Source organism: Lupinus angustifolius, chromosome LG08 (genome assembly GCF_001865875.1).
Source record: "Lupinus angustifolius cultivar Tanjil chromosome LG08, LupAngTanjil_v1.0, whole genome shotgun sequence".
NCBI lineage: Eukaryota > Viridiplantae > Streptophyta > Magnoliopsida > Fabales > Fabaceae > Lupinus > Lupinus angustifolius.
In genome coordinates this window covers 7,190,924-7,202,821 of record NC_032016.1, presented here as the reverse complement: position 1 = coordinate 7,202,821, position 11,898 = coordinate 7,190,924, and the positions used below count along the sequence as shown (strand labels likewise).

General features: G+C 33.5%; 1 protein-coding gene and 1 pseudogene across 4 annotated transcripts; one reads left to right on the top strand and one right to left on the bottom strand.

Annotated features, from left to right (window-relative positions):
- On the bottom strand, window positions 398-772 carry LOC109353862 (annotated as a pseudogene).
- Window positions 4,885-10,703, top strand: LOC109354409 (CWF19-like protein 2). Of its 4 annotated transcripts, XR_002108546.1 has the most exons (11): window positions 4,891-5,064; window positions 5,302-5,365; window positions 5,475-6,062; window positions 6,829-7,032; window positions 7,128-7,295; window positions 7,455-7,826; window positions 8,400-8,479; window positions 8,726-9,089; window positions 9,542-9,754; window positions 10,180-10,583; window positions 10,628-10,703. XR_002108546.1 is itself a non-coding variant. In XM_019596893.1 (10 exons), the coding sequence occupies exons 2-10, from the start codon at window positions 5,330-5,332 to the stop codon at window positions 10,516-10,518; spliced, it is 2,364 nt and encodes a 787-aa protein (XP_019452438.1). In that variant the 5' UTR covers window positions 4,891-5,064; window positions 5,302-5,329; the 3' UTR covers window positions 10,519-10,703. The 4 variants fall into 4 exon arrangements, 3 of the variants coding, with proteins under 3 accessions (XP_019452441.1, XP_019452438.1, XP_019452440.1); XM_019596893.1 differs by having other exon boundaries at window positions 10,180-10,703; XM_019596896.1 differs by lacking the exon at window positions 9,542-9,754 and having other exon boundaries at window positions 4,885-5,064; window positions 10,180-10,703.

Genomic DNA, 11,898 nt, shown 5'->3' with positions numbered 1-11,898 from the left:
GAATCAAATACACATTTTAAAAATAAAGACAGAACATCATCTTAAGTTAACTAGTACACTGATAACATTCAATCACAAATACTTCACCAACACAATTGATCAAAATAAAAATAAAAAACCAACCCCTAATACAGTCAAACATAAAGGACTTTAAAGCCAATCACCATGCTTTGTACGTTGTTTTGCTTTTTTTTTCTTCACTCTTTAGCTCTACAATCTATCATTACATTATTGAACAGTTGCTACCAGTGTAGTCATCACTGAACAAATGTGCTGCAGAGTGATCACTCCCTCCTTCAACTGAGTAACTAGGCATGGTGGCATAGTTATAATTTGCAGTGTGTTAAAATAGTTGAGCACCCTAACCAAATTAACTAACCGACTAACAAAAGCTCAACTATTTTAACAGGGTGTAGTTATTATGATTATGATTGTAGTAATAACCAGTGTTAGGAGAAATATAAGGGGTCCTGTTATACATCATTTGAGGTTGTTGTTGCATAGCATGCCTAGTCTGCATGTTCAGATCATTCATCACTAATGGTGATGGATGGTTATTGAAGCTATTCATGTTCATGATTAGAGATGATGGGTATTGTTGTTGAGATGTAGCAGCAAAAGCACCATTTGGTATAACAGCAGAAGATGCTGGAACCAATGTCCTGAGACTAAACAGGAAAACCTCCCAAACCATTGAAATTTGGGCCTAATACACTGCCACTAGCAACATTATTTGCATCATTCCCATTAAATGCAGCTAAATTTATCATAACACCAATAAAGATTCACATAATGTACAATTACTCACATTTTAGTTGTTCATTGTTACCACATGCCATGAAGAAGTATAATCTTCATTGTCATCCTAACTATCATCTTGTGTACCTCCTTATTCAAAGATATAACCCAAAAAATCCACGACTTGATTATTAATAATAAAGTTTCTTATCATTTATTGATAAGGAATGGTAAAGTGGAACTTGTCCATTTGCATACTGATCATGTGTATAATAATCATATGGATAATATGCCGGATGTATTGGATTGAACTTTTGATTGCTTTGTGATGTTTCATCAAATACTAAATCATTAAAACTTTGTGCAAGACTAGAATAATTTTAGAATAATTGTCATTTAATAACTTTGGATAATGATTTTTAATAAAAATATTATATCAATTAGTAATGGAGTGATTTTATAAAAAAAAAAATAATACATTGCCCATATAAATTAATTTCATGACCCTATGAAATAAAGAGGTGAAATGGTGGATGCATATTTTTGGCATTAATTTTTTATCTAGCTGGGAAAAATAGAAGGGTGTAATGTGAATCAATGTGATGTTAATTTAAAAATATTATGTTATTTTTGTAGTCAAGTCTAATACTTCATTTGGTTGGGAGAAGAAAATAAGAAGAGATAAATATGTGAAAAAGATAGTGAAAAGAGAGAAAGAAATGAGAAATAAAATAGATTTTAGTGTTGTTTGTTTGTATAGAAAAAGAAGAGAAAAATGTGATTTTTCTCCCCCACTCGGATAAGTATTTGTTGTCTCAAATTATGTTTCAAATCATGTCAAAAATTAATGAAAATATTTCATGTCAATTAAAAAATTAAATGTTCATTATTTTTTGTTTCAATATTATTGGTATAGGACATGGTTTGAGACACAGTTTGAGACAATATAGATCTGAGTCTCTCTTCCCCTCCCATTTTCTCCTTACATGGGAGGAGAACCTTGAAACTCCTAAACCAAATGAGAGAAAGATGATATCTCTTCTCAACTTCTCTCCTAAACCAAATGAGAGAAAGATGATATCTCTTCTCAACTTCTCTCCTCTCACTCTGTTTCTCTTTTATTTCTACCCTTGAAGCCCAAACAACACTAAACACCCTCCCCTCTCATTCTCCATAATCCCCAACATCCCATTCCAATTCACCTTACATTCTCTCCAATTCCATTCTCTCCTTTTTCATTCTCCAAACTCTTGAAAAATTCTCAAAATCACATTCCCAATTCACGTTCTATTCTCTCCACTACTCCTTTCTCATTCCCAAAAATTCCTAAAATCACATTCGGCCACTATTCCCAATCCATATTCCATTTTCTAATCTCTCTTCCTTCCTCTCCCAAGTTAACCAACAGCTCCACCGTGACACACATGCGAAAGAATCAGCAAGAAAGACTCAGGGAGTGAAAACAAAGTCACACAACAAAGAGATTATCGATCACACATAAGAAAGTTTGTCGAATAATTGAATTAATGGATGTACTTTTCACTACCTTCTACTCTATATCTCTTTTGCTTTTTCTAAAGTTTTTGTCTTAGTTTCTGACATGAAAGTGTAATTTCAAAACAAAACGGGATAGGATGGAAATAAACAATTTTGTCGTTACAAGACCGTTCCTTTGCGGCGCAACACTATTTTGTTGCGGTTTTTGCTATGAATTTCATTCACACCGCAATTGTGGTGCGTTGCCGGCCTGTATCCGCAATGTTGTTGCTGCGTTAAGTATTGCGGACCGCATTTTTAATCACTGTATAGACCAGAATGAGAAAAATGAGTGAGGACAAGACATGATAAGGTAAGCTAGAGAGAGGAAAATAAATGTGAGGGACAACCTTCAATTCTATGAATAAGTTTCTTCACTTACTGTTTACACCCATCACAGTGAATGAAATTATTACCTACCTGTAGTACTTTACTTTATATCCATGACTTTAATTAATTCATTGAAAAATATATATGATAAAATTTATCGAGATAATGTATCATTGGTCTATAATTTTATACGGCACTAGCAGTAGAGGGCCCCTCTATATGAGGAAGGATGAAATGTGAACAATTTCAAGACTACATGGGCAGAATAGATTAAAGTGGTTAACTAAACACAATGAGAGTTAGGACTAATCCAAAAATATATAAGATAAATTTCACTTTTTAACCTTTCTAAGGCCCCAGTTCCAATCCTTCCTCGTTTTAAAGCTATTTGTAGTAGGGATATATGCACAAAGCAAAATGGGGATGGAAAATGACTTTTGGTTTGGACCTTGTGTTTCACATAACACTGTTTGGTTTGGGAAAGAAAATAAGAGGAAAGAAAACTCAAGGAATGAAAATTGAAGGAAAGAAAAATAGTGGAAAGTAAAATGATTTTTTAGTTGTTTGGTATGAAAGAAAAAGAGAGAGGAAAGAAAACATGTGTTGAGACTAAATGACACAAATATCCACAATTAAAAAGATACAAAATTAACATACAAATATTCACATTTATCTTAAAATTAGTGATGTATAAAAATATATTTATATTAAAATTAATTAATTAAAATATTATTAATACAAATTTCAAGGCAACTCAATCTATTATGTTTATGTATCTTCACTATAATATCTCATCTATGATTCTTTATGGGTAAGATTGTAGTTTTACTTTGATTGTAGGTTTTCTCACCCAAAATTTTCTTCCCACCCTATTTTTCTTTGCTAAACAAAGGAGGGAAACATCCAAATTCATCTATTTTCTCTTTCCTCCTTTTCTTTCCTTTCCTTTTCAATAGAACCAAACAAGGCCTAAAAGTATAAATTCACAAGCATTGTTTTTAATAGCAATTGTAAATTGTTGTTCTTAAACTGTTCTCAATCTCAATAAAATAAGAATATTATTACTTTGTTCATTGTGTTCTTAAATAAGAACGAGGAGAGAAATAAGAACAATGAAAAAAAACGAAAAAGATAGATGTTTGGTTAAAAATGAAGTAGGTTGTGAGACTCAAATAAGAATAAGAATGATGATTGTCATTGTGGTGAAAAAGTACACATTGTTCTTATTTTTTGAGGAGTTGTAATAAATTATAAAATAATGTGTGAGACTCAAATATAAGAATGAAAATATTGTTTATCATTGTGATTGCTTCAAGGGTATAGGTTTAGAGAGTGCACACCATCACACAAAGGTTGTAAAAGAAGTACACCAAATGTGTAAGTGTGGACTTGGGAGTGAGAAGGGTGTGGGGGTCCTTCACCATTGTGTGGCCTTGTTTGTTAGGTCATCATTACTTGTTAGTCCCAAGCACCTGCATGCTGTCTCCACAAAAAATCCCTTTTTTCTAGTATTCATTTGTGCCTTTGCTTCTCCATGAAGTCTGTGATATTTCTCTGCCACGGCCCATGAGAGTAATATATTAAGCTTTATCTGTCTTATACATACCCCTGTTATTGTGTAAAATATAAATAAATGCTGACATCGTCTACAAAATATATGTTATCATTGGAGTGTTGAGTTAATTAATGATATGTTAAGAGATCAGTGATGTGAAAACAAAAAACAATTTATGAACATAATTTTTTACTCTATTTATTTAAAAAATTGTTATCTTGATTTGTATTTATTCTTTTAACTCGAAGTTCGTAGTTACTCCATTAGAAATGCTGATATTATGTATGAAATTGCGAAAGAATTGATAGTATGATACCAACATTTGCTTAGAGAGAATTTCAAGATTTTGGTTGTTTGGGAAAGCAACATACTGATTAAGTGATGGTAATGTTTCCACATTCGACTTGTTCGAGGTTCAATATAAATGCAGACCCTTATTTTGGCCCAAAGGGTAAGTCTATCAACAGGCGCGACCCTGCTAGGGACATGTGAACCAGGCAAGCCCGAACTTCGATATTCATAAATCATGACTTTTTTTTAAATTTTCTTACCCAAAATTTAATTCTAAATAATAATACCAAAAAAATATAAATACATTTATCTCTGATATATTATATATCTTTATTCAAATTTTTCTAAACTGAACACTGATAATAAATATCATGATGTTAGACAGAAATTGTAAAACCAATCCTAAAATAAAACGGGTTGATTTGATTCGCCACTAAAGTGGGCCGGTTTTTGAAGCAACCCGTAATGAGACACCTCTGTAACTTGTCTTCACGAAATCAACACAAAACTCAAAACGCTGAGGTTCCTTCTCCTCCTGCCGGAAAACGCCGTCTCCGTCGGCGTTAAATCTGAGAACAGCTCTTCCAGATCCCACCGAAACCTTCAATTATTTGGTGAAACTTTGTTAATCCCTCCCTTTATGGTTGATTTGATGAATTTAATTTTCTATTATTAGTCGGTGCTTTTAATCTAGAAAATTTGTGCCTTTAATAATTTCTTCTCATACATCCTTCCCTCTTTCAATTTCCTTCACTCTAAAATTTTCTGTGTTAATTTCCTATTAATTTATCTGGGTTTTGCTTTTGCATGCTTAATCGTGTTATTTTAATCTGATTATTATTACCATACAGGGAGTGTTACAGTATAGCAATTTAGAAAATGCTTTCTGGGGTGAAATTCATTCCCCGTGACAAGGTCAGTAATATTTGCATACTCCTATCATTATGTCATTGTTGTTATACTTATTCCTATTCCTAAGTTTGTTTGACTTTGTTTTCTACTCACATCACTGTGTTTACACTAGGTGAAAGATGAGGACTTGGATTCTATCTCGAAACAACGAAAAAAATCCGATAGTAAGAGGGAAAAGAATAAGAGGAAAGGGAAGAGTTCTAGGAATAGTTCTTCCGGTGACGAGGACTTTGATAAGATAAAGAAGGGTTCTAGAAAGAAGAAGTGGTATTCTTCTGATGAAAATTCTTCATTTTACTCACCCGAAAGTGAAGGAGAGAAAGATGATAAGAAGCATAGGAGGAAAGCGAAAAAGAAAAGGCATGATGGTTCATCAGGTGATTCTGGTGAAAGGTCAAGAAGAAGATCAAGGTCGAGGAGTAGTAAAAAGGAATATACATCTGAGGATGGCTCTTCATATTCTGATAGTAGTGATAGTTTTTCGGATCGACAAGGGAAGCACCGAAAGTCAAATAGAAAAGATAAGAGTAAAAAGAACAAGATTAAAGATGAAGCTACACATGTTTCAGAAGATCATGTAGGTCAGAAGGACATTGTGAGGAAGGAAATGGGATTGAATTGGATGCTTAGGCCTGAAAGTAAGAAGATCACAGGTTCAGAAACAATAGAGACATTGCCCGAGGAAGTTCCAGTTGAGGAGGTATGACTTACTGTGTTAATTTCCCCCCTTCAACTTCTAGTTCTCCTGTTGGGTTATATAGTTATCGTCTCATTGTTTTCCATTTTAAACCTTTTGTTGCTTAACTATGAGTTCTTAATCAACCAAAATTTGTCATTTTTTTGCTATTTTTGCATGAAAAATAAAAGGATTAATGCTAAGGGGAAGATAAAAGAAATATGAAAAAAAAACGAGTGACAAAAAAAGTCTATTGTTATAGTGGCATCATTCACCATTTATTTTTTAATGAGTAGAAAAAAATAAAATAGAGTTCAATGGGTGTTCAATCAGCGCATGATACATCATAAGTGTATATGAAGTTTAGTTGTAAGTCAATGGTGGTTAACACATTGCTGGTAGATTATGTGCTAACAGTGTAAAACGAAATATTGTATTGGACAATGGTCTTTGGTAAGCTGCTGCGTTTTGAAAATTTTATAATTTGAGCCTTTGCCCTATAGATGCATGTCTAATAGTATTCTTGTATGGATATTTTCTTATATATACCAGCAACTCTGTTGCTTCTGTATATCCTACTTGGCTCATTTATTGCAGAATGTTTTGTTTTAAGTTATGAAATGAGTTACGGTTTTGGTTTGACCTTTTAGACTCCAATAGATAAAAAAGTTTGTCAAAATTTGTGGTATCTCTAAAATGTTTTCATTATGCTTGCAGCTTCTCTTCACTTTTTAATCTCATGGGCAAGGTAATGTGTTAAAAAGACTAAATACTTTGTTTCCTTTTTCAGTCAAAGAAGGCGAATCCTAAGGAATTGAATCCATATCTGAAGGATGATGGAGTTGGTTATCCTGAAGAAAGTGGTGGTGCTAAAGTTGGTGTAGACCAACTTTTGTCTTCCTCCCTTGTTGGGGATGGGGGTGCAAGTTGGAGACTTAAAGCTTTGAAGCGTGCACAAGAGCAAGCAGCTCGAGAAGGGAAAAAAATTCAAGAGGTCTGGTTCATTGTTTGACTTGTTTCTACTTAAAAAAAAGAATTTCTCTATTCATCTTGTGAACATTTTGCTATTCGATTCATGGATATGTACAGGTTGTGGAAGAAAGGTGGGGTTCTCTTGGTGAGTTGACTGCATCTGTTGCATCACATGCAGCTGCTCCATCTCGTGCCCATCTACATGCGATAAAAAGTAGACAAAGAGGGATAACTGAAGAAAATTCTCCAGATTCCGATAAGCATAAGCGAAGGAATTCTACAAGGGTAACTTTGAGAACAGATACAGAACTAATTTATATTTATTTCCTAGTCCTTAAATGGATTATATCTTCAATAATCTGTTATGGAGCTAATCTTACTTTTCTGGATGTCTGAAGCATATTCCATTTCACTTGTCTAATTTGGCTCATGAAACACTAGCAGGACTACTTAAAGGATGTTTCTGTTCGCCAACGTGATATGAAAGCACCTAAAGTTCAAGATTCTTTATACTGGGGGAAGCGAAAAAGTCAACATGCTGTAGCTGAGGGTGCTGGGATCATCTCTGCTGCAGCATCTAGCCTAAATAAGTTTTCCAATGATGGAAGCTTTATGGGTGAATTCGCCAGCAAGAAGAGTAGTAATTCTGATGGTTCTGTCTTGAACAGCGTTGAACCGGAAAATGTTTTATCAGAAGCAAACACACCTGGTGAAAGCAGTGCAGTGCTCAAGACTGAGATGAGCGCAAACCAGTTGGCAGCTAAGGCTATGCAACTTCGTTTGAAAGGAAAGCATGAAGAAGCAGAGAAACTAATGGTAAGGCGTTAAACATAGAGTGTATTAAATTTGGCATTACATTCTATTAGTTTATTCCTTCTTACCAGATTAGATCAAATGGAAATATCCATAACCAACTGCTTTTTCAGCTAATGGTTTCAATATTTGTGATTTTGGTTTTTTCTCCTTCCAAAATGGAGACAAACTGGCTCAGAAGCCTTGAATAGTCTATAATGAATTATAATTGTCTCCATGTTTTTTCTCTGGTACATGCTGCATAAGCTAGTTTACTTTCCATCAGCATTTCACTATTCACTACTTGTTTGTAAAGTGTCTCTTTGTGAATCTTTCTTTATCATTTTCCTTGAATTTTATGCATTTTGTCCATGCTGGACTTCTGTTCCATCTTTTCTATTGTCTTCTGAGGTGGATGGGTGGATTTGTAAGAGGATGGAAGGGGACTGGGGAGTTAAAAGCTAGCTTTGTAGTACTACAAATTCTTTCTTTTGCCTTCATTTTATGTTGCTTTATATTGTCAACAAAACATATTCTTCTGGTTTTGTGATATTTTGATTTTGTTATCTGGTTTTTGATTCTCTTTCTGGTCGGCAGGAAGAAGCAAAGGTTATGAACACAAAGCAGGGAAATCAAGATCATACAATTAGACCAAGACCTGAGAGAAGTTCTACCAGGTATTTGCTGTCTTGGAATTCTGTCTAGGACACTTTTTTATTTCCCATAATCCTATACATATGGTTGATTTATTCATATATGTTGCGAAAACATTGTGCCTAAGGTGGTATTTTTTGTATACCATTACCAGCAAAATGGCAACTCTTATTCATCTGATTATTGTTGGTTTCTACAGCTTTATACGTATTATCATAAAACTTTATTACTTGTGTTGATTTCTCTGATGACATTTTGCTTTATTCAAGACATACCATGCTGAATATACCCGCTCAACAGAAGAAAGGAGAGGATGATGCTGATATGCATCTTGCTCGCACGATCATGCAGAACAAGCAGTTTAAGGTTTCTACTCGGGCTGATGATGAATATGACTTTGAAGATGGTCAAAGTAGAAAGAGTAGAAACAAGCAAGGAGGTGATGATCACAAGATTATCCAAAAAAATGTTCATGCAAATCGATTCATGACCCAGCAAGAGCGATGCCTCTTTTGTTTAGAGAATCCAAAACGGCCTATGCATCTTGTTGTGTCAATTGCAAATTTCACATATCTTATGTTGCCACAGTGGCAGCCTGTGGTGCCTGGTCATTGCTGCATTTTACCCATTCAGGTGAGTTTAATTTCAGCTACTGTCATTGTTTCTTTCAGAGTTGAATCTTGTTCTGAGCATGGACCTGTCTGTAATGAACACAGTCCCTGCAATGTGTGATTAAGTTCTTTAAACAATGACCTTTTCTTCTACAAAAAAAGATAGTTATTTAACAAAGAATTCAACACTTGAAGATTTTTCTTCATACCTATAATTTATTTTAAATTAACTTTATTGATGGAGGAAAATATTGAAATAGATCAAAGTGCTGAAGATTGAAGTGTTTCTAATGCCTTTAGGATGGTAACTTGGTAACATGTAATATTATATTAAGTTGTTCATATTTCATGTTTACTAAATTGGAAGGGGGTCAAAAGATTTTTGAGTTGGTTAGATTGTGCCATAAGGAACTATATTATTTTTATTGACTTTTTTTTACATTTGCAATTTTGTCTCATACTTTTATACGACAGCATGAATCAGCTACACGAACCATAGATGATAATGTATGGACAGAAATTCGAAACTTCAAGAAATGCCTAATTATGTTGTTTGCAAAGCAAGAGAAGGAGGTAGTGTTTCTTGAAACTGTGATGGGATTGGCCCAACAACGACGCCATTGTATGGTTGAGTGCATTCCTTTACCCAAAGACATTGCCAAAGAAGCTCCTTTGTACTTCAAAAAGGTGAGGTGCCATTAATCATTTTTTGTGGTGTTGCATTGCTTACTTCTCTCATCACAATCAACGCTTTTCATTTATACATCCGTGAAATTAAACAACTCGTCTAATTAGCTTGCTATATTTGTATCCCTACCTTCTATTCTAGAAGCCCAAATTAAAATACTTTACTGTTTCATATAATATGAGTTTGAGGCTCGGCGTAACATTAATGTTGGTTGCCTTGTGACCTAGAGGTTATTGGTTCAAATCCTGAAAACAATTGTTCGCATGTGAGGATAAGTTTGCATACATCTACCCTCCTTAGGCCTCACTAGGTAGAAGCCTTGTGTACCGGGCTGACCTTTTTATTGTTTCATTTAATACTTGTTTTTTATTTGTTGGTGTGTATTTTAAATGTTAAACTCATTTTCAAATTGAGTTCATCACAGGCAATTGATGAAGCTGAAGATGAGTGGAGCCAGCATAATGCCAAGAAACTTATTGATACAAGTCAAAAGGGATTGCGCAATTCAATTCCGAAGCACTTTCCATATTTCCACGTTGAATTTGGTCTAAACAAGGGTTTTGTCCATGTTATTGATGATGAAAAACAGTTTAAGAGCAACCTTGGGCTGAATGTCATAAGAGGCATGCTGCATTTGGCAGAGGAAGACATGTATCGGCGACGACAGTACGAGGCAGTGGAGGTACAAAAGCAAGCAGTCGCTAGCTTTTCTAAAGAGTGGGAACCATTTGACTGGACAAAACAACTTAATGAAACATCTTGACATTGCATTGTACAGGTTTGGTCTAGACCACTTTGACATTTTATGAATTGTCTCAGCAACTTATGTTATTCACAGTGGCATAATAACATAAATGAGTTTGTACCCGAAAAAATGAAATGAATTTTGTAATCCATATTAATTGTCTTACATTACAAGGAAAAGGGTAAGAGAATGATACTGGTTAATGCTACCTTTGTTCAATACAAGGATTGGTTCATTTACTATGTTTGTTCAAATCCTCATTGGTTTGGTCAATATTTTTAATGAAAGAAATGGTAGTGGAGTTTGATTCCACTGATTCAGTAGCTGATATGTTTCGTCGATTGAAGACATATAGTGAGAGATAATTATAATTTGCTACTGAAAGTAGTGGATTCAACTGTGAACTTTTATGGACTCCGTAAAATTTGAATCACCTTAAATTCATGGTTGTGTTCTTTTGTGCAGTTTGTAAATTCTCGAAGGTTGATTCTTTCCTTCCCCTTAGAATGAAGAGAAAAATGCTGAACTATGAAAATAGCAACAACAAAAAATCTAAAATATCACAGAAATAAGAGTAAGAAAATTATATTAAGTATTCTCTCCTCTACATATAATTGTGGGGATCTTCCTGGGATTCGCGTTTTTTAGATTAATTTATCTTAGAAAGTTCTGCATGTGTTAGGTTTTTTATTTCTTTTTTTGGTTATCTGGTTTTTTATTTCAAAAGAGTGCAAAACTAGCCCGTCATCAACCAAATGTTTATTTTTTATATAACAGTCATAAAAGATAATAATACATATATAATTAAAAGTTAAAACCATTGATCCATATATATGATAACGTCTCCTGAAACACAACCAATTACATTTAAAAAGTAAATTAAAGTTAGGAAAATATAAAATGTTTGGCGAAATATACTAGTATTGTTAAAAATTATAAGTGCAGTTTTTCCTTGAATTACTCTTTTCTTTCATTATAAGTGCAGTTTTTTCTTGAATTTTTTCGTTTCTATTTAAGACTAATTCTCAAAATTTAGGAATGTAATAATTATTGTTTTAATCATAGCTATTCATTAGTGCAGAGAGATATACAATTAAAGTATATTAAAATAGAGAAAAAATTTATGCACTCACATGCATCTTTGACTATTAAAATATATTTTATACTGTCATTAAAATATATACACATATTAATTTTAACTTTTCAATATAAATAATAAAAATGAAAGAAATTGTGAATAATATAATGAATATATATTAACCTTCACAATAAGGCATAGACATCACATTTATTAAAATAAGGAGACTTGGAGAAGAACATAATAGGAAATAGTTTGGGGCATGAATTTGGTGGATTCATGATCTAGAAGAAGGTTGGTGATTATTGAAAAGAATAAAA

What these genes read in the sequence shown, in the direction of transcription:
- LOC109354409 (XM_019596893.1), top strand. Translation starts at nt 5,330, where the DNA reads ATGCTTTCTGGGGTGAAATTCATTCCCCGTGACAAG. An exon ending in AAGAAGCAGAGAAACTAATG is followed by an intron (nt 7,827 to 8,399) that starts GTAAGGCGTTAA and finishes TCTGGTCGGCAG; the next exon opens with GAAGAAGCAAAGGTTATGAA. An exon ending in CCTGAGAGAAGTTCTACCAG is followed by an intron (nt 8,480 to 8,725) that starts GTATTTGCTGTC and finishes GCTTTATTCAAG; the next exon opens with ACATACCATGCTGAATATAC.